Source organism: Salmo salar, chromosome 04 (genome assembly GCF_965601325.2).
Source record: "Salmo salar chromosome 04, fSalSal1, whole genome shotgun sequence".
NCBI lineage: Eukaryota > Metazoa > Chordata > Actinopteri > Salmoniformes > Salmonidae > Salmo > Salmo salar.
The window spans coordinates 86391113-86413941 of NC_138294.1; the positions used below are offsets into that span (position 1 = coordinate 86391113).

The following is a 22829-nucleotide window of genomic DNA, read 5'->3' on the forward strand; positions in this document are numbered from 1 at the left end:
GCTCCAGCGCTTCTTGTTGCTGGGCACAATGCTAGTGAATGACTAGTAAAGTTTTTTTTGGAACAAAGTGTCTTAAAAAAGGATTTGTAGTTAAGATGAAAACAATGTGTACAGAAAATTACAGTTGAGATGATGAGTCCATTGAGGGTGATGTTCTCTGATGGAGTACTCCTACTCGTAAGGTCAAGTGTCATACAGTATCCTATCTAACTATCTAAAACAACAGATTTCCCCTGAGGAGGATAAAAAGTGGTTGATTGATAATTATAGAGGTTATGGACAAGTCTCAGTTCACCTTCAGCGGTCCACTCGGGCTCAGCTCCATGACGCTGACCGTGTAGTTGATCCGATGGCCTTTCTCGTTAAACTGGACATGTCCAGTCAAGCCCTCAATTCGAACCTGTAGGACAAACCAGATATTGACCAGGATTGGTATGAAGAACTGTTAACTCTCTGAGACCTGTATCTGTGCAACCTGGAATCTGAAAAACGAATAATGCTCAAGTCGTTTTAAGTAGCTACAGTACGCAAAGAAATCAACACCTAATACAAGGGTAGGCAACTAGATTCAGCTGCGGGACAATTTTTGTCTTAGCGGATGGTCGGGGGGAAAAGAGATTTCTTTGATGACGTTATAACGTCTCCTTTTTATATTGGTGGGAATACTTGGGAACAGATTTCCTAAATTAAACTCAATTTTAGTGATTTCCTGGTGATTTATCAGTCCTTTTTGACCAAAAGCTAAAATCCTATAATTATATATATTTTTTTCATTAAACATTTTGGTGAGACCCCCAAAAAAATCCCTTGCCGACCACCGATATAATATATATTTTACACAATACTGTATGATTATATTATAGCTAGGAGCAAAAACTGCAGAAATGTCCTTTTCTTATCTCAAGAACACAAGATTGCTATTTCAGGATTCCAATATTACCAGCTGGTTGTGTTGACATCGCATGATGTCTAACATAACATTTGAAATCCTACAAGTCTACAGGTCACAAGATAACTATTTAAGGATTACTGTACTGTACATATAGCTCACAAGTTTGCATTTAACTGAGAGTTTAACACAATAGTACTTAATTAAAGCTAGTATTGTTTTCTATTGTACAGTATTTCTCATAGTCATACATGAAGCCTAGTCCTTCTATTCTCTGTGGCTGTGGAGTGAGTGGTGCTATCTACCTACCTGCTGTAGGGCTCTCTGGATGTCGATACCCTGGCCCCAGGGAGCTGGTGGGTTGGCCAGACACTCGCCAGCGTTGCCTCGCCGGGAGATGTCAATACGCTGCTTCCGGAGGTTCTGAAAGGCGGTTGCCATGACGCTCACTCCGTCGTATGTGAGGGCTCCTGTGTACTAAGAGGGCAAGTCCGACGAGGCAACATTAGAGGCTGATATATGTTTATTGAAACCTTGAGAACATAAATGGAAAGATCTCCGAGACAGTTTGATCATACCTTCAGTCTTCTCTTGGGTAGCTTAAGGTCTTTGCTGTCAAAGTCCACCCACTCCTCTATGGCCTTGTTGACATTTTCGTCTGAGTAGTTCATTAGTTGGAACCCGGTGATGTTGGCACCACTCTTCTGGAACTCAGTGAAATTCATGTCCAAAAATCCCTGAGAAAGAAGGAATCACATTCTTACCATAGAACAGAAGCAAACTTAAGCTAAGTAAACAAAACAGAACCAAACATGGCCGTAAGCATGGAGCAGATCATTGGATGACAGTGTTTTTTCAGAGTGTTGCTATTGAAAGCTTGGATTTAGATAGAGCTGCTATTCAGCTGTTCAACCCCACTCGAGAAGTCACCCACTGGGCAAAAACTTGTTGACTCAACGTTGTTTCCACGTCATTTCAACAACAAAAAGTCAATGTGCTGACGTTGAATCAACATGGAAAACTGATTGGATTTGAATAAAGTCATCAACGTAAGGGGAATTTTGAATATTTTCAGCCACATTTTTACCTATATCCATTGACATGGTGACTGTTTTTGTTGATTTCACATTGAATATACATTAGTTGACAACTCAACCAAACGTAAATCAAAACTAGACGTTGAACTGATGTCTGTGCCCAGTTGGCAGGTCCAGGCAATCACTACAAATCTATGAAGCAGGAAATGAAAACCAGTATTCTACAGTTTGACAAGCAGATGTCTTTTCAACTGCATCTGCCCTCTTTTACTATTTTGATTTAGACATTTGACTCCTTGTAGTCATGCAGATATAATCAAGTCAAACACAGGACAGCACTCCCACAGTCTCTGAGCGTTCAAGGAAGTGTGTACAGTCCATTAAAACACACATCAGACACACAGCCTGACGACTTCAAAATGGAACTTCGGTAACACTTCACCTTAAGTGTATACTAATGAAGATGTAACTAAATAGTAATACATGTATTTATAACATAGTAGTTACATGTAATTACTATGTAAATACTATGTAATTATACTGTAATAAGGGTTTAGCGGTCTAGGTTATTACACAAGTGGAACAAGGACATGTAATTACAAATCAGCTTGTCAGAGGTTATTCCGGATCTTCAAATTGAATTGTTCCTCGTGCTATCTTTGATTGACTTAGGGATATGGTGGACAACCAAGTGGGAGAGGCTCCCCTCACCTTGTTTGCATTTAATTACCTGCATCTCCAGAGTAAGAACGTCTAACTACATTAAACTTACCCAGCTGGAGTCACGCTGCAGCTAGCCTCGGAAACAGGCTTCAGCAAACGTTCTTTGAATGCTTTATTTGAATGATAGAAAGTCACAGATCACATTCTTACCCCCCGAGGCTATAAATAACAAGAAGACTGTTGGAAGTTTAGGGAGTCTTCACAGGCTGATAACTAAGATCACATCTCGTTACATAGACTTAATCAATAAACAGAGGGAGTATGAGTGTGTTTGTGTGTGTGTGTGTGTGTGTGTGTGTGCGAGCATGTGTGTGTGTGTGCACATGCGTGTGCGTGTGTGTGTGCGCGTGCATGTGAGTGTGTGTGTGTGTGAGCATGTGTGTGTGTGTGTGTGTGTGTGTGTGTGTGTGTGTGTATGTGCGCGCGTGCGTGTGAGTGTGTGTGTGCGAGCATGGGTGTGCGTGTGTGCGCGCGTGCGTGTGTGTGAGTGTGTGTGTGTGCGCGCGCGTGCGTGTGTGTGCGCGTGCGTGTGAGTGTGTGCGAGCATGTGTGTGTGTGCGTGTGTGTGTGTGCGTGTGTGTGTGTGTGTGTGTGTGTGTGTGTGAGTGTGTGTGTGTGTGTGTGAGTGTGTGTGTGTGTGTGAGTGTGTGTGTGTGTGCGCGTGTGTGTGTGTGTGTGTGTGTGTGTGTGTGTGTGTGTGTGTGTGTGTGTGTGTGTGTGTGTGTGTGAGTGTGTGTGTGTGTGTGTGTGTGTGTGTGTGTGTGTGCGTGTGTGTGAGTGTGTGCCCCATCTGGCAAATGGTTGAAATGGTAAGGAACCGCGGAGTGTTGCATCTTGCCACCTTTATAATCATGTTTCCTGCGGCACAATTCGGTTATAAATGTAACAATCCTGCCGGTAAAGTCAACGTTTTTTTTTCTGTATTTCACAGTGTACTTTATGTGTTCTACCACAACAAATGTTTCTAGATCTCTGAGTTGAGCCCTCTGGAGTGCATGTTTAGACCACGCTCCTGACATGCAACTCTTAAGCAAAACGTACAGCATCCTTTCCTGGTGAAGTACTGTGAGTAACACAAGACGACATACCACTAGAGCAAGCGGCTAGCTTGTTGCTTAATGGGCGACAGTTGACCTCAGATCTCAAATCAAATCACATTTTATTGGTCACATACACGTTGATTAGCAGATGTCATTGTGGGTGAAGCGAAATGCCTGTGCTTTTAGCTCCGACAGTGCAGTAATATCTAACAAGTAATATCTAACAAATTACACAACATATACCCAATACACACAAATCTAAATAGGAATGAATTAAGACTATATACATATGATGTCAGAGCGGAACGGACTAAGATACAGTAGAATAGTATAGAAAACCATATATACATATGAGATGAGTAATGCAACATATGTAAGCATTACTAAGTGAATGAGATACCATAGAATATTATAGAATACAGTATATACACATGAGATGATAGATATGTAAACATTATTAAAGTGACTAGTATTCCATTCCATAAAGTGGCCAGTGATTCCTAGTCTATGCCTACAGGCAACAGCCTCTAATGTCTTAGTGACGGCTGTTTAACAGTCTGATGGCCTTGACATAGAAGCTGTTTTTCAGTCTCTCAGTCCCAGCTTTGATGCACCTGTACTGACCTCGGGGTGAACAGGCAGTGGCTCGGGTGGTTGATCTCTATATGAAGCTATGCTAACGTGAGAGGCAACCCTAGACATAGAATGACTTACGAGGCAACTATACTTCAGTACAACTGGATATGTGTGGAATGCAGAATCATTCTAACAGAGTCCCTTCTACCTACTACTGCTGATATCTAGGAACTGATTAGGTCTGGTGACCAATGAATATTAACATGAAGCAATGAATTGAGCTCATTAATAATAATGGAAAACTAACTTCTGTTAAGTTACGCAAAGAACCACACACACACACACACACACACACACACACACACACACACACATAAAAAGAAGCTCAGAGCACTACAATTGCCTTAAAGGAGTAGAAATGATAATATACTTGCTCAGCGGGTAATCAGCAATCTGCCTACATTGTGTTCTGCACAGACAAGCAGAAGCTCTATGGTCTGCCAGATACAGAGAAGATGAAGAGGTACCAATACATGGAACAACGCCACCATAGATTAGTAAAAAAAAAATGGTTTCCATCAATTCTGCAAAAGATGAAACTACAGTTGTGCTTACATGTTTTTAATCGTTCAGTGGGGATGAAGGTACAGTGTTATTTTACTTCTCAATAGGGGCGTCTGTAGTGTCGTGATCAGAACAACAACAAAAAAATACTATCAATTTCACAGTAGAGTTGTCTTGACTGGGAGTTCCAGCAATATCTACAATGAAGACATTTCAGATGGAGTGAAAATAGATTACAATGAAATACATTGGAGCCTGCATGTTGCATTAAAGCTTCAATTGTTTCAGAGAGGGCTAGACTTACCAGGTTTGCCAATATGTAGTGGTAATTTTTCAGGTTCTTCTTCTGAGCAGCGATCTGGAAAGCATAACAAAAATGGGAAATTATGTCCATTTCGCAACACGTCAATGAAGATAAAGCTATTTCATTCCAGATGTGGATTGAAGAGTCCCATTAATCCTGAGTGGCGCAGCAGTTTAAGGCACTACATCTCAGTGCAAGAGGCGTCACTACAGTCCCTGGTTTGAATCCAGGCTGTATCACATCCGGCTGTGATTGGGAGTCCCATAGGGAGGTGCACAATTGTCCCAGTGTCGTCCGGGTTAGGGTTTGCCCTGGGTAGGCCGTCATTGTAAATAAGAATTTGTTCTTAACTGACTTGCCTAGTTAAATAAATGTTACATAAAAAAAATGTATTGCGGTCCTCCCAAATAGAAGCTAATTGTTCTTGTCTAATTACTCATCTCCTGTCTCTGCCTGCATGTCTGAGTAAAATATCAGTGCTCAGCAGAAAGGGGGCAGCTGGAACAACTCGCCGTGGAGAGCTGGGAAGGATTTGGCATCTGTCACTGTGGGAAGCCCAATTAGAGCTTTAATGACTACATGTTCACAATCTGTATCAAAATCACTAGTACACCTGTGATGGATAGGCCCGGGATCGCCTCTGGGAGACAGAATGAAGCAGCCGGCAGGGATAATTGAGCCTGACCATATTTCTAAATGCTTATCTGTAAACTACATGTTTTTGAATATACTAATTTCACTAGCTCTCTGCTATTCAGAAACCATGACATTTTTTACATTTTAGTCATTTAGCTCTTATCTAAAGCGACTTACAAGAGCAATTAGGGTTAAGTGCCTTGCTCAAGGGCACATCGACAGATTTTTCACCGAGTCGTCTTAAGGATTTGAACAAGCGACCTCTCGGTTACTGGCCCAACGGGACTAAAGAGATTTTACATATTCAAAATAGCTCAAAGGAACTGTTATCCCTCCCAAACAAGATAGACTACATTTATAAAAAGGTTTGCTATGAATGTTTCTTTAGCTAGGTTTTTGAATAGTTTTAGTCCAGATCTACTCACTGTACTGTGGTGATTCCATTTATAGTACAATATATAAATGGTACCAGGGAACAATATTGTCCCTGGAGAACTGGATGATGATATGATCTTCCAGCAGCAGCATGGAATCCAAGTCATACACATCTATCTTTGTCTTCATTACGAACCTCCTTCCACTGTCCCCCAGAGACGGGCCCAGTATAGAACAGAGACACTATAACAATACCACACAGTGTTCAAACTGAACCCTTGCAACTGAACCTTTGTCAATAGTTTGAGTTGTAAAACTCAGTAAAAGGAGGAAGGGTTATGTTGTTACTCTAGCTACATGATCTTCTTGTTGGAGTGAACCCATCCATTCCAATTTACTGAACTAATCTGTCTAGTTTACGGAGCATCTCTTCATTCATTAAGCTCTCAATAGTCACCACCCTTTTTTCATTCACTGGACTGTCTATCTATCTGATGTTATTTACCAGGTTGAGGATCAAGTTGAGTCTCTCCAGCTCACAGTCCAGGATGATGTTGTACTCCTTCTTCTTCTCTAGGTCCTGAACCACCTTCAGGAAGCCCACCTGATCCATACCACTGTCCAGGTTCACTGATGTCACCTGCCACGTCTTCTCTGCCGCCGTATCCAGAATCTTCTGCAGCACTGTCAGGCCTACAAGACAAACACCGAAGGTACACGCTAATTAGTCTGGGCATATTTGATGGTAAACCACACTTAGGTACTTTACTTAGGTGAAGTAAACCACACTTAGGTACTTTACTTAGGTGAAGTAAACCACACTTAGGTACTTTACTTAGGTGAAGTAAACCACACTTAGGTACTTTACTTAGGTGAAGTAAACCACACTTAGGTACTTTACTTAGGTGAAGTAAACCACACTTAGGTACTTTACTTAGGTGAAGTAAACCACACTTAGGTACTTTACTTAGGTGAAGTAAACCACACTTAGGTACTTTACTTAGGTGAAGTAAACCACACTTAGGTACTTTACTTAGGTGAAGTAAACCACACTTAGGTACTTTACTTAGGTGACGGGGTGCAGGTAGCCTAGCGCTTATTTTTATTATTTATTTTACCTTTATTTAACTAGGCAAGTCAGTTAAGAACAAATTCTAATTTACAATGAAGGCCTACCCCGGCCAAACCCTACACCGGACGACGCTGAGCCAATTGTGCGCCGCCCTACATGACTCCCAATCACGGCCGGTTGTGATACAGCCTGGAATCGAACCAGGGTCTGTAGTGACGCCTCTAGCATTGAGATGCAGTGCCGTAGACCGCTGCACCACTCGGGAGAGGCGAGCTCGCAGTCGGAGGGTTGTCAGTTTGAATCCTGGGTCTGACAGGGAAAAAATCTTTCAGGAAGTGAGCGAGCAATCAGAGGGTTGCTGGTATCAAATCCTAGATGCCATTGCCTGCTGTTGTTCCCCTTTAGCAAGTCACTTAACCTCCCACAACAATTGCTCCACGGGCGCCCAATGTGGCAGTCCCCTGATCCAGCCTCTATATGTATGTAACAGTCCTCTGATCCAGCCTCTATATGTATGTAAAAGTCCCCTGATCCAGCCTCTAACAGTCCCCTGATCCAGCCTCTGTATGTATGTAACAGTCCCCTGATCCAGCCTCTAACAGTCCCCTGATCCAGGCTCTGTATGTATGTAACAGTCCCCTGATCCAGCCTCTATATGTATGTAACAGTCCCCTGATCCATCCTCTATATGTATGTAACAGTCCCCTGATCCAGGCTCTGTATGTATGTAACAGTCGACTCTCTCGATGTCTCCAGCCTCTATATGTATGTAACAGTCCCCTGATCCAGGCTCTGTATGTATGTAACAGTCCCCTGATCCAGCCTCTATATGTATGTAACAGTCCCCTGATCCAGCCTCTATATGTATGTAACAGTCCCCTGATCCAGCCTCTGTATGTATGTAACAGTCCCCTGATCCAGCCTCTGTATGTATGTAACAGTCTGTCACGGTTGTCGTTGGTTAAGGAGGACCAAAATGCCGCAGGTATGTGTAAACTCATCTTCTTTATTATATGGAAAGAAGGAAAACCAAAAATAAACACGTATACAAAAGAAACACACCGACAATAAACAGTCCTGTAAGCCTTGATGCTATACACGGAACAATCTCCCACAAACACACAGACAAACACACCCAACTAATATAGGACTTCCAATCAAAGGCAACACCACACAGCTGCCTTCAATTGGAAGTCCACCCCAATTAACTCAACATAGAAACAGACTACCTAGACTAAACATAGAATACATGAATCTCAAACAGTGCCCAAAAAACCCCGGAATACTAAATCAAATGCCCTTACTACAAAAACACCACCCCGAACCACATCAAACAAATACCCTCTGCCACGTCCTGACCAAACTACAATAACAATTAACCCTTATACTGGCCAGGACGTGACACAGTCCCCTGATCCAGCCTCTATAAGTATGTAACAGTCCCCTGATCCAGCCTCTGTATGTATGTAACAGTCCCCTGATCCAGCCTCTGTATGTATGTAACAGTCCCCTGATCCAGCCTTTATATGTATGTAACAGTCCCCTGATCCAGCCTCTATATGTATGTAACAGTCCCCTGATCCAGCCTCTATATGTATGTAACAGTCCTCTGATCCAGCCTCTATATGTATGTAACAGTCCCCTGATCCAGCCTCTATATGTATGTAACAGTCCCCTGATCCAGCCTCTATATGTATGTAACAGTCCCCTGATCCAGCCTCTATATGTATGTAACAGTCCTCTGATCCAGCCTCTATATGTATGTAACAGTCCCCTGATCCAGCCTCTATATGTATGTAACAGTCCCCTGATCCAGCCTCTGTATGTATGTAACAGTCGACCCTCTCGATGTCTCCAGCCTCTATATGTATGTAACGGTCCCCTGATCCAGCCTCTATATGTATGTAACAGTCGACTCTCTCGATGTCTCCAGCCTCTATATGTATGTAACAGTCCCCTGATCCAGCCTCTATAAGTATGTAACAGTCCCCTGATCCAGCCTCTATAAGTATGTAACAGACGACTCACTCGATGTCTCCAGCCTCTATATCTATATAACAGTCCCCTGATCCAACCTTTTCATCCTCTGTATGTATGTAACAGTCCCCATATCCAATCTCTCCAGCCTGTTTATGTACTGTACGACTGTCTTTCAGAGATTGGGATAAAGCAGTAGTCAGTATTTCAGTTGGACCTTGGGTAATAATTGACGAGTAAAATGATCTTAATATTAACTTTTCTTTTGATCCTTTGTAGTCACTAAAATGTAATGTACACCTCTTTTCTTTACACCTCCTTTCTTTACACCTATTTTCTTTACACCTCCATTTGTATACCTCTTTTCTATACATCTCTTTTCTTTACACCTTCTGTCTTTACACCTATTCTTTACACATTCTTTCTTTACATCACTTTTCTTTACACATTCTTTCTTTACATCTCTTTTCTTTACACCTTCTGTCTTTACACTTATTCTTTACACATTCTTTCTTTACATCACTTTTCTTTACACATTCTTTCTTTACATCTCTTTTCTTTACACCTTCTGTCTTTACACCTATTCTTTACACATTCTTTCTTTACATCACTTTTCTTTACACCTTCTGTCTTTACACCTATTCTTTACACATTCTTTCTTTACATCACTTTTCTTTACACATTCTTTCTTTACATCTCTTTTCTTTACACATTCTTTCTTTACACCTTCTTCCTTTACATCTCTTTTCTTTAAACATTCTTTCTTTACATCTCTTTTCTTTACACAATCTTTCTTTACATCTCTTTTCTTGGCTTCACCTGCTGTATGGGGCAAGCTCCAATGACGTTGTGACTTACAGAAGCACTTGAGTTGGCTGAACGTATCCAGCGAAGCCTCAGTTGATTTCCTCTACTCTCAGCTTCTATTGAACACACGTGTAGTCTTCTCTTTAAAAGTAGATTCGTAAATAAACGGGTATTATAAAGGCCTAATGCTTTTGTGATCAGGAGTGGTTTGTTTAGCACAGCACCGCTGCATATAGAAAACAGAGGATTTTGAGAGCTACACAGAAGACTGTGTACGAGGCAGAGTTGCTCCGGTCGTTTTCACGGCAGTCACCTGAAATCACTGTCACCGCACCTAAAACTGTGACAGCCAGGCTGAGGTGCTGCTGCCTGAATGCCTGTGTATTCTCCCCAGCCAAAGTGAATGTGCTGCTTCATATCTGCTTTCCCAAGGGCCCTGAGTTTGAAAACGACCAAATGTAGCATTTGGTTCCCCCCTTTCAATACTGGAAATGGAAATGCTGAGTATTTTTGTACTGAGTTAATCTGGAGTCTGGGGTGATCATAGTGAGAAAGATCTATGAAGTGGAGAGAACTTCTCCCCCCCCGCCTTCCTTCCTTCCTCACCTCTCTTCTTCTCTCTTTGAGGAACATGACTTAGAACTTAGACAGATGATGTGTGAATGCAGCTGAACCATCTGAATTAATGCCATTCCTTCCCCGTATCTATAACCCTGCCTCATCAGTATTCCCCCATATACAGTGCCTTCAGAAAGTATTTATACCCCTTGACTTATTCCGCATTTTGTAGTGTTACAGCCTGAATTCAAAATGGATTAAAAAGATGTTTGTCTCACTCATCTACACACAATACCCCATAATGACAAAGTGAAAACATTTTTAGAAATGTTTGCTAATTTATTGAAAATGAAATACAGAACTATCTAATTTACATACGTTATTCCCACCCCTGAGTCAATACTTTGTAGAAGCACCTTTGGGATGGATTACAGCTTTATGTCGTCTTGGGTACGTCTGTATCAGCATTATGTCGTCTTGGGTACGTCTGTATCAGCTTTATGTCGTCTTGGGTACGTCTGTATCAGCTTTATGTCGTCTTGGGTTACGTCTGTATCAGCTTTATGTCGTCTTGGGTACGTCTGTATCAGCTTTATGTCGTCTTGGGTACGTCTGTATCAGCTTTATGTCGTCTTGGGTACGTCTGTATCAGCTTTATGTCGTCTTGGGTACGTCTGTATCAGCTTTATGTCGTCTTGGGTACGTCTGTATCAGCTTTATGTCGTCTTGGGTACGTCTGTATCAGCTTTATGTCGTCTTGGGTACGTCTGTATCAGCTTTATGTCGTCTTGGGTATGTCTGTATCAGCTTTATGTCATCTTGGGTACGTCTGTATCAGCTTTATGTCGTCTTGGGTACGTCTGTATCAGCTTTATGTCGTCTTGGGTACGTCTGTATCAGCTTTATGTCGTCTTGGGTACGTCTGTATCAGCTTTATGTCGTCTTGGGTACGTCTGTATCAGCTTTATGTCGTCTTGGGTACGTCTGTATCAGCTTTATGTCGTCTTGGGTATGTCTGTATCAGCTTTATGTCGTCTTGGGTATGTCTGTATCAGCTTTATGTCGTCTTGGGTACGTCTGTATCAGCTTTATGTCGTCTTGGGTATGTCTGTATCAGCTTTATGTCGTCTTGGGTACGTCTGTATCAGCTTTACTTCGTCTTGGATATGTCTGTATCAGCTTTACTTCGTCTTGGGTACGTCTGTATCAGCTTTATGTCGTCTTGGGTACGTCTGTATCAGCTTTATGTCGTCTTGGGTACGTCTGTATCAGCTTTACTGTCGTCTTGGGTACGTCTGTATCAGCTTTATGTCGTCTTGGGTACGTCTGTATCAGCTTTATGTCGTCTTGGTTATGTCTGTATCAGCTTTATGTCGTCTTGGGTACGTCTGTATCAGCTTTATGTCGTCTTGGGTACGTCTGTATCAGCTTTATGTCGTCTTGGTTATGTCTGTATCAGCTTTATGTCGTCTTGGGTACGTCTGTATCAGCTTTATGTCATCTTGGGTACGTCTGTATCAGCTTTATGTCGTCTTGGGTATGTCTGTATCAGCTTTATGTCGTCTTGGGTACGTCTGTATCAGCTTTATGTCGTCTTGGGTACGTCTGTATCAGCTTTATGTCGTCTTGGGTATGTCTGTATCAGCTTTATGTCGTCTTGGGTACGTCTGTATCAGCTTTATGTCGTCTTGGGTACGTCTGTATCAGCTTTATGTCGTCTTGGGTATGTCTGTATCAGCTTTATGTCATCTTGGGTACGTCTGTATCAGCTTTATGTCGTCTTGGGTACGTCTGTATCAGCTTTATGTCGTCTTGGGTATGTCTGTATCAGCTTTATGTCGTCTTGGGTACGTCTGTATCAGCTTTATGTCATCTTGGGTACGTCTGTATCAGCTTTATGTCATCTTGGGTACGTCTGTATCAGCTTTATGTCATCTTGGGTACGTCTGTATCAGCTTTATGTCGTCTTGGGTACGTCTGTATCAGCTTTATGTCATCTTGGGTATGCCTGTATCAGCTTTATGTCGTCTTGGGTACGTCTGTATCAGCTTTATGTCGTCTTGGGTATGTCTGTATCAGCTTTATGTCGTCTTGGGTATGTCTGCATCAGCTTTATGTCGTCTTGGGTACGTCTGTATCAGCTTTATGTCATCTTGGGTACGTCTGTATCAGCTTTATGTCGTCTTGGATATGTCTGTATCAGCTTTATGTCATCTTGGGTATGTCTGTATCAGCTTTATGTCGTCTTGGGTACGTCTGTATCAGCTTTATGTCGTCTTGGATATGTCTGTATCAGCTTTACTTCGTCTTGTGTACGTCTGTATCAGCTTTATGTCGTCTTGGGTATGTCTGTATCAGCTTTATGTCGTCTTGGGTATGTCTGTATCAGCTTTACTTCGTCTTGTGTACGTCTGTATCAGCTTTATGTCGTCTTGGGTATGTCTGTATCAGCTTTATGTCGTCTTGGGTACGTCTGTATCAGCTTTATGTCGTCTTGGGTACGTCTGTATCAGCTTTACTGTCGTCTTGGGTACGTCTGTATCAGCTTTATGTCGTCTTGGGTACGTCTGTATCAGCTTTATGTCGTCTTGGGTACGTCTGTATCAGCTTTATGTCGTCTTGGGTATGTCTGTATCAGCTTTATGTCGTCTTGGGTACGTCTGTATCAGCTTTATGTCGTCTTGGGTATGTCTGTATCAGCTTTATGTCGTCTTGGGTACGTCTGTATCAGCTTTATGTCGTCTTGGGTACGTCTGTATCAGCTTTATGTCGTCTTGGGTACGTCTGTATCAGCTTTATGTCGTCTTGGGTACGTCTGTATCAGCTTTATGTCGTCTTGGGTACGTCTGTATCAGCTTTATGTCATCTTGGGTACGTCTGTATCAGCTTTATGTCGTCTTGGGTACGTCTGTATCAGCTTTATGTCGTCTTGGGTATGTCTGTATCAGCATTATGTCGTCTTGGGTACGTCTGTATCAGCTTTATGTCATCTTGGGTACGTCTGTATCAGCTTTATGTCATCTTGGGTACGTCTGTATCAGCTTTATGTCGTCTTGGGTACGTCTGTATCAGCTTTATGTCATCTTGGGTATGTCTGTATCAGCTTTATGTCGTCTTGGGTACGTCTGTATCAGCTTTATGTCGTCTTGGGTACGTCTGTATCAGCTTTATGTCATCTTGGGTATGTCTGTATCAGCTTTATGTCGTCTTGGGTACGTCTGTATCAGCTTTATGTCGTCTTGGGTATGTCTGTATCAGCTTTATGTCGTCTTGGTTATGTCTGTATCAGCTTTATGTCGTCTTGGTTATGTCTGTATCAGCTTTATGTCGTCTTGGTTATGTCTGTATCAGCTTTATGTCGTCTTGGTTATGTCTGTATCAGCTTTATGTCGTCTTGGGTACGTCTGTATCAGCTTTATGTCGTCTTGGGTACGTCTGTATCAGCTTTATGTCGTCTTGGGTACGTCTGTATCAGCTTTATGTCGTCTTGGGTACGTCTGTATCAGCTTTATGTCGTCTTGGGTACGTCTGTATCAGCTTTATGTCGTCTTGGGTACGTCTGTATCAGCTTTATGTCGTCTTGGGTACGTCTGTATCAGCTTTATGTCGTCTTGGGTACGTCTGTATCAGCTTTATGTCGTCTTGGGTACGTCTGTATCAGCTTTATGTCGTCTTGGGTATGTCTGTATCAGCTTTATGTCGTCTTGGGTACGTCTGTATCAGCTTTATGTCGTCTTGGGTACGTCTGTATCAGCTTTACTGTCGTCTTGGGTACGTCTGTATCAGCTTTATGTCGTCTTGGGTACGTCTGTATCAGCTTTATGTCGTCTTGGGTACGTCTGTATCAGCTTTATGTCGTCTTGGGTACGTCTGTATCAGCTTTATGTCGTCTTGGGTATGTCTGTATCAGCTTTATGTCGTCTTGGGTACGTCTGTATCAGCTTTATGTCGTCTTGGGTACGTCTGTATCAGCTTTATGTCGTCTTGGGTACGTCTGTATCAGCTTTATGTCGTCTTGGGTACGTCTGTATCAGCTTTATGTCGTCTTGGGTACGTCTGTATCAGCTTTATGTCGTCTTGGGTACGTCTGTATCAGCTTTATGTCGTCTTGGGTACGTCTGTATCAGCTTTATGTCGTCTTGGGTATGTCTGTATCAGCTTTATGTCGTCTTGGGTATGTCTGTATCAGCTTTATGTCGTCTTGGGTACGTCTGTATCAGCTTTATGTCGTCTTGGGTACGTCTGTATCAGCTTTATGTCGTCTTGGGTATGTCTGTATCAGCTTTATGTCGTCTTGGGTACGTCTGTATCAGCTTTATGTCGTCTTGGGTATGTCTGTATCAGCTTTATGTCGTCTTGGGTACGTCTGTATCAGCTTTATGTCGTCTTGGGTATGTCTGTATCAGCTTTATGTCGTCTTGGGTATGTCTGTATCAGCTTTATGTCATCTTGGGTATGTCTGTATCAGCTTTATGTCGTCTTGGGTACATCTGTATCAGCTTTATGTCATCTTGGGTATGTCTGTATCAGCTTTATGGCGTCTTGGGTACGTCTGTATCAGCATTATGTCGTCTTGGGTACGTCTGTATCAGCTTTATGTCGTCTTGGGTACGTCTGTATCAGCTTTATGTCATCTTGGGTATGTCTGTATCAGCTTTATGTCGTCTTGGGTATGTCTGTATCAGCTTTATGTCATCTTGGGTATGTCTGTATCAGCATTATGTCGTCTTGGGTACGCCTGTATCAGCTTTATGTCGTCTTGGGTACGTCTGTATCAGCTTTATGTCATCTTGGGTATGTCTGTATCAGCTTTATGTCGTCTTGGGTATGTCTGTATCAGCTTTATGTCGTCTTGGGTATGTCTGTATCAGCTTTATGTCGTCTTGGATATGTCTGTATCAGCTTTATGTCATCTTGGGTATGTCTGTATCAGCTTTACTTTGTCTTGGTTATGTCTGTATCAGCTTTATGTCGTCTTGGATATGTCTGTATCAGCTTTATGTCGTCTTGGGTATGTCTGTATCAGCTTTATGTCATCTTGGGTACGTCTGTATCAGCTTTATGTCATCTTGGGTATGTCTGTATCAGCTTTATGTCGTCTTGGGTATGTCTGTATCAGCTTTATGTCGTCTTGGATATGTCTGTATCAGCTTTATGTCATCTTGGGTATGTCTGTATCAGCTTTACTTGTCGTCTTGGTGTATGTCTGTATCAGCTTTATGTCGTCTTGGGTATGTCTGTATCAGCTTTATGTCGTCTTGGGTACGTCTGTATCAGCTTTATGTCGTCTTGGGTATGTCTGTATCAGCTTTATGTCGTCTTGGGTATGTCTGTATCAGCTTGGAGTTGTCTTGGGTATGTCTGTATCAGCTTTATGTCGTCTTGGGTACGTCTGTATCAGCTTTATGTCGTCTTGGGTATGTCTGTATCAGCTTTATGTCGTCTTGGGTATGTCTGTATCAGCTTGGAGTTGTCTTGGGTATGTCTGTATCAGCTTGGAGTTGTCTTGGGTATGTCTGTATCAGCTTGGAGTTGTCTTGGAGTTGTCTGTATCAGCTTTGCACATCTAGATTTGGGGATTTTCTCCCGTTCTTCCTTGCTGCTTTTTTCAAACTCTGTTAAATTAGATGTGGAGCGACCGTGAACATCAATCTTCAAGTCTTCCACAGATTTCCAATGGGATTAAAGTCTGGACTTTGGCTGTGCCACTCAATGACTTTCACATTTTTGTTCTGAAGCATTTCAGCATTGCTTTGGCTGTATGCTTGGGGTTATTGTCCTGTTCAATGTTTGCACTCTGAAGCAGGTTCTCATCAAGGGTTTGCTTTATTTGGCTCCATTTATTGTTCCTTATAACCTCACCAGTCTTTCAGTCCCTGCCTCTGAAAAGCATCCCCATAGCATGACGCTGCCACCACCATGCTTCATGGTAGGGATGGTATTAGACAGGTGATGAGCTGTGCCTGGTTTTCTCCAGACATAGAGCTTTGCATTCAGGCCAAAGAGTAAACATTTTGTTTCATTAGACAGGATCTTTTGCCTTACGGTTTCAGAGTCTTTCACAAGCATTTTTGCAAACTCCATGTGTCATGTGCCTTTTTCTCAGGAATGGCTTCCGTCTGGCCACTCTCCCATAAAGCCCAGATTGGTAAAGTGCTGTAGAGACATCTGGCAGGTGGTCCCATCTCAGCCAAGGAACTCTGTAGTTCTGTCAGAGTGGTCATTGGGGTCTTGGTGTCACGCCCTGGCCATAGAGAGGTTTTTGTTCTCTATTTTGTTTAGGCCAGGGTGTGACTAGGGTGGGCATTCTATGTCCTTTTTTCTATGTTTTGTATTTCTTTGCTTTGGCCGGGTATGGTTCTCAATCAGGGACAGCTGTATATCGTTGTCGCTGATTGGGAGCCATACTTAGGCAGGCTGTTTTCCTTTGGGTTTCGTGGGTGGTTAATTTCTGTTTAGTGTTGTTTACCTGACAGAACTGTTTGGCTGTCGTTATTGTTTCTTTGTTTATGTGTTCTCAGTATAATAAATACACAATGAGCACTCAACACGCTGCGCCTTGGTCTACTCCCTTCGACGGCCGTTACACTTGGTCACCTCTCTGACCAAGGTCCTTCTTGCCTGGTTGCTCAGTTTGTCCTCTTGGAAACTTTCAATTGTTTTATACCCTTCCCCAGATAAATGCCTCATCACAATTATATCTCGGAGATAGACTTCATGGTATAGTTTCTGGTCTAACATGCACTGTCAACTGTGGGACCTTATAGACAGGTGTGTTTTTTTCTGTCATGTCCAAACAATTGGATTGGCCCACAGGTGAACTCCAATCAAGTTGTAGTGACATCTCAAGGAAATTGGATACACATACGCTGTCACGAGTGTGTGTAGGAACGAACCAAAGCGCAGCGTGGGTATCGTTCCACATCTTTTATTTTAATGTGAAACTTCGCAAAACAAACAGTAAACTACAAACAAAACACAAACCGTGACGAAAGAGGTGCAACATGCACTAACTCAAAATAATCTCCCACAAACACACGTGGGAAAAACAACTACTTAAATATGATCCCCAATTAGAGACAACAATGACCAGCTGCCTCTAATTGGGGATCATACAAAAACCCCAACATAGAAACTAGAACCAAACAGCATAGAACTAGATAAACCCCCCAGTCACGCCCTGACCTACTCTACCGTAGAAAATAAGAGCTCTCTATGGTCAGGACGTGACATCTGCTCAATTTGGAGTCTCATAGCAAAGGGGTGTGAATACTTATGTCAATTAGATATTTCTGTATTTCATTTTTTTTAAATGAGCAAAAAAAATCTAAAAACATATTTAAACTTTGTCATTATGGGGCATAATGTACAGTAATGTACAGTGTTTTGGGTAACGTGTTACAAAAGTAACGCGTTATGTAATGACATTACTAACTTCTTCCTGAATTGAGTAATATTACTACAGTTTCTTTGTCAAACAACGCGTGCGTTACTTTCAGAATCATATCTCTACTGGATGTGTGTTTCCATGAATCCGATATCAACTTGTTTCCTCATTTAGTTCTCGAGCAAGCGGAGAAAGGCTGTTTGGAGAAATGTCATGACAGCTGCTGTCCATATAAATATATAGAGGGAGCACTTCTGAACTTTGTCATTGATCGCTTCTGTGATAGCAAAGCCCATAGAGGGCTTTCCCGTCTTGTGGCAAGTATGCCCTCTATACAACTCTATGGGTCTGTGCACGTGCGGTCTATTACCAGAACCCGCGGCTCGTGAGAAAGATTTTGAATAAAAAGAGAATAAATCTGTACAGATGTTTGGCTTACAGTATACTTCCCAGCTAGCACAGTGGATCTGGGCCGATTCCGGCTGCGGGTCGGGGCACTCGGCTGAGAGTCAGACTCGGTCGACGTCGTGTGGTACGAGTCTGGGCCGCCTTCGGCAGTATTACTTATGGCTAGGATGTGGGGATTGAGCTCGGGCCGATTCCTGTGTAAGTTATCTGGCCCAAATGTATTACTTGGGGTTCGGGTCGATTGGGGCTGCTCTCTGGCAGATGATTACACAGGCTGCTTTATATAATTAACATTTCATTATTTATTTATTTATTTATTCCATATTTTCTCATTGTTTCTGTTATCAAAAAATACAATTCACATTTAAATAAAATGATTTAAGAGTCCTGTTTAAGAAGTATGTACTTGGGCCGAATCTGGGCAGTCATTCATTTTGATTCCGGGCCGAGTCCAACACCCGATTCCAGGCCGATTCAATCAGTTCCGGCCCCCCGGAAGAGGGCTGCTTCTGGGCCGATTCCTCATTGCTAGCTAGGTATATATGGCTAATTAAGCAGCCCATATATGTCAGAGCACTTGTAGACTAGCACAGGACAGCAGCGCCACAGATGAAAGGAGAAACTAGTGATAAAACCTGAGTTAGTAAGTAGACTATCTTTGGTAGAGCGTGCGCGGCTCGCCTCGTGATCCCTGTGGCTCAGTTGGTAGAGCATGGTGTTTGCAACACCAGCATGGTGTGTGCAACGCCAGGGTTGTGGGTTCGATTCCCACGGGGGGCCAGTACAAAAACAAACAAAAAAATGCATGAAATGAAATGTATGCATTCACTACTGTAAGTCGCTCTGGATAAGAGCGTCTGCTAAATGACTAAAATGTAAAATGTAATGTAAATGCTTCCTCATACAGTCAAACAAACTGTGAGATTGAGATTTTTTTAATGAAAGTAATATAAAGAGTATTATAAACTGGGTGGTTCGAGCCCTGAATTGGCTGAAAGCTGTGGTATATCAGACAGTTTACCATGGGTATGACAACAAAATTACTATTTACTGTTCTAATTCCGTCGGTAACCAGTTTATAATAGCATTAAGGCACCTCGGGAGTTTGTGGTATATGGCCAATATACCACAGCTAAGGGCTGTATCCAGGCATTGCGTCGTGCCTAAGCACAACCCTTAGCTGTGGTATATTGGCCATATACCACAAACTCCCGAGGTGCCTTAAAGAACAAAAATATAAACGCAACATGTAAAGTGTTGGTCCTGTGTTTCATGAGGTGGAATTTTTATTTTTATTTTTAATTTAAAAAAGTTCCATACATACAAAAAGCTTACCTTAAAATTGTGCACAAATTTGTTTATATTGGCCATATAACACACCCACTTTTGACTTATTGCTTAAATATAACGTGTTACTTTCCTCAAAAAGTAATATTGTAAAGTTGCTTTTGTTAACCAATATGTAATATATTACTTTCCCAAGTACCTAATCCCAACACTGGTAGTGTATTACAGCACCTTTAGTTTTTGTTTAGTTTATTAATTTGACCATTTAAAAAAAAAAACAAGCACACATAAAACTTTAAAAAAGCCATACATGCACATGAGTTAAATCATGCACAATACAGTCTGGAACTTATTTCCATTGTTAAATCATGAAGGATAACACACAATACAGTCTGGGACTTATTTCCATTGTTAAATCATGAAGGATAACACACAATACAGTCTGGGACTTATTTCCATTGTTAAATCATGAAGGATAACACACAATACAGTCTGGGACTTATTTCCATTGTTAAATCATGAAGGATAACACACAATACAGTCTGGGACTTATTTCCATTGTTAAATCATGAAGGATAACACACAATACAGTCTGGGACTTATTTCCATTGTTAAATCATGAAGGATAACACACAATACAGTCTGGGACTTATTTCCATTGTTAAATCATGAAGGATAACACACAATACAGTCTGGGACTTATTTCCATTGTTAAATCATGAAGGATAACACACAATACAGTCTGGGACTTATTTCCATTGTGATCCTCTTGAGACAAGATGTCTAGTCAAGATCCGACAATGGTTGAACACAGTATGACAGTGAGATAATAAAACATAAAAACAAAGAAGAAGAACATCTATTTCATCATTTCAGTTACATCGTAGGGATCATTCATATGGGCACAGAAGACATCAAACAGTTTTCTACTTTATTTTTAAAGCTGCCCAGAGAGGACGTTGTTTTTATGGGCAGAGGCTCATTGCAGCACGATAGAAACACAGAAGGTTAGATGTAATTCATAATACAGAGTAGCAACACATTCATCATTATTTTGAATGTACATTACAGTAATATGTCTGCACTGATAAATGACAGCGCTTCCTCTGAGCATTCTCTAACAATGATCCTAACTAAAGGCCTTAGAAGTGAGAAATCCACTTATCTAACAGATGTTTAAAAAACTAGTTTTTTTTAAACACATGTATCCTGCATACAAGCTTGCATGCAGGGCTCAGCTAGACTCGAATCATAAGTACTGGGGGAAAGATCCTTACTCATGATCAAATTGTAAATTGGACAGTTTTGACATGATAAAAGTGTTCAGCTAAGCGTGTACTATCTATGATCTAAATATATTGCCTCAACGAACTCCTACTGTAGATGCATTGTGCAAGACAGACATTTCTTCACAACAGACAACAATGGTTCAGACAGCAGCACTCTACAGTTGCGATAGTGTACATGCCGGTACTGTAGGTATAATGTACTCTTTGGACATATCTTTAGAACAAGATTAAAGCACTTTAATTTCAAATAAATAAATGAAGACACCATAGTGCTATGATCTTCCATGTCGTAAGCACTTCACGTGTGTGTAAAATGTGCAGTAGCAGCAAAGGTCATTAAAATACTGACTTTAAATAGGCTCCCATTGTGCCTTTACTTCAGGGCCAGAGTGTGGCTATTTTCAAAGCACATTTCTGACCAACACAGAAACCCTCCACATTTCTGACCAACACAGAAACCCTCCACATTTCTGACCAACACAGAAATCCTCCACATTTCTGACCAACACAGAAATCCTCCACATTTCTGACCAACACAGAAATCCTCCACATTTCTGACCAACACAGAAAGCCTCCACATTTCTGACCAACACAGAAAGCCTCCACATTTCTGACCAACACAGAAATCCTCCACATTTCTGACCAACACAGAAATCCTCCACATTTCTGACCAACACAGAAATCCTCCACATTTCTGACCAACACAGAAAGCCTCCAACAAAGCGCCACTGCTGAGCAGCAACAACAAAACATCTAAAACAAAAGTATTCAATGTCATTTAAATACACCATCCTGGCACCCTCAGCTCTGACCTGCAAACGATCCACCTGATAAATAATGTAATATTTATCATATTGTAAAATTATTTTCTCAGCGCCACCCAGAAGCTCCTCGACCCGTTTCAGTTTGCCTATCAGCCCAGCACAGGAGTTGATGATGCCATTCTTACTCTCCTCAACATGGTCTGTAGACATCTAGAGGGTGCCAAATCCCATTTCAGGGTTCTGTTTGTTGACTTTTCTTCTGCCTCCAGCCTTACATTCTGGCACAGAGACTCATAAGGGACTTCTCCTTAGATGGGGGGCTGGTTTTGTGGCTGTTGGACTTCCTGAGCCAGCGGTCACAGAGGGTCAAAGTAGGTCCCCATGTGTCGGACATACGCAACAACAACACAAGTTCTCCTCAGGGATGTGTTTTGTCCCCACTCCTGTACATATTGTATACTAATAGTTGTACTAGTTTCCATCCTGACAGACACCTCGTTAAGTTCGCTGATGACACTGCCTCGATCAGCCTTTTGCATGATGACGAAGAACACTATGGCCCGGTCCTAAATGACTTTGTAGAGTGGTGTGACCAATCACACTTCCTCAATACCAACAAGACCAAAGAGATGTGCATAGACTTCAGGAAGCGTACAACACCTACCTCTGCAACATCTATCAGAGGTCAGAACATAGAGATTGTAGAGGAATACAAATATCTGGGTGTCCTCTTGAACAATAAGCTTCAGTGGAGTAAATGTTCAGACCTGATCTACAAAAAGAGTCAACAAAGACTGTACGTTCTCAAAAAGCTGGGATATTTTAATGTTGACTGTCCTATCACAAAATCATTTTTGACCCAAGACACCCCTTGTACCCGGACCTTGAACTACTCCCCCCTGGGTGCAGGTATAGGGGACCCTTCGGCAGGAAAAACACAACTAGACGATCATTTGTGCTGGTGTGATATCCCTCTTAAATAGCTTGGGCTAATGTTCCTATCGACCCAGTAAGGCTAGCAGGCTAGTCTCTTTTTATTGGTATGTAACTGTTATGAAAGTTGTATTGTCCATTTTTTTTCTATTTAAACGCCACTTTAAACGTGTACATGACACTGCAACAACCCTTCCCCACGG

At 41.9% G+C, this 22829-nt stretch overlaps 1 protein-coding gene across 3 annotated transcripts in view; it reads right to left on the bottom strand.

Moving 5' to 3' along the window:
* Positions 1–22829, bottom strand: part of gria1b (glutamate receptor, ionotropic, AMPA 1b) — a 101805-nt gene that overhangs the window by 31228 nt on the left and 47748 nt on the right. For all 3 annotated transcript variants that reach the window (XM_014198174.3, XM_014198173.3, XM_014198175.3), the window contains exons 4-8: positions 6650–6837; positions 5134–5187; positions 1468–1626; positions 1199–1366; positions 296–400 (exon numbers count right to left, since the gene is read on the bottom strand). In XM_014198174.3, the coding sequence (XP_014053649.1) occupies positions 296–400; positions 1199–1366; positions 1468–1626; positions 5134–5187; positions 6650–6837 (674 nt within the window). The remainder of the gene's footprint in view (positions 1–295; positions 401–1198; positions 1367–1467; positions 1627–5133; positions 5188–6649; positions 6838–22829) is intronic.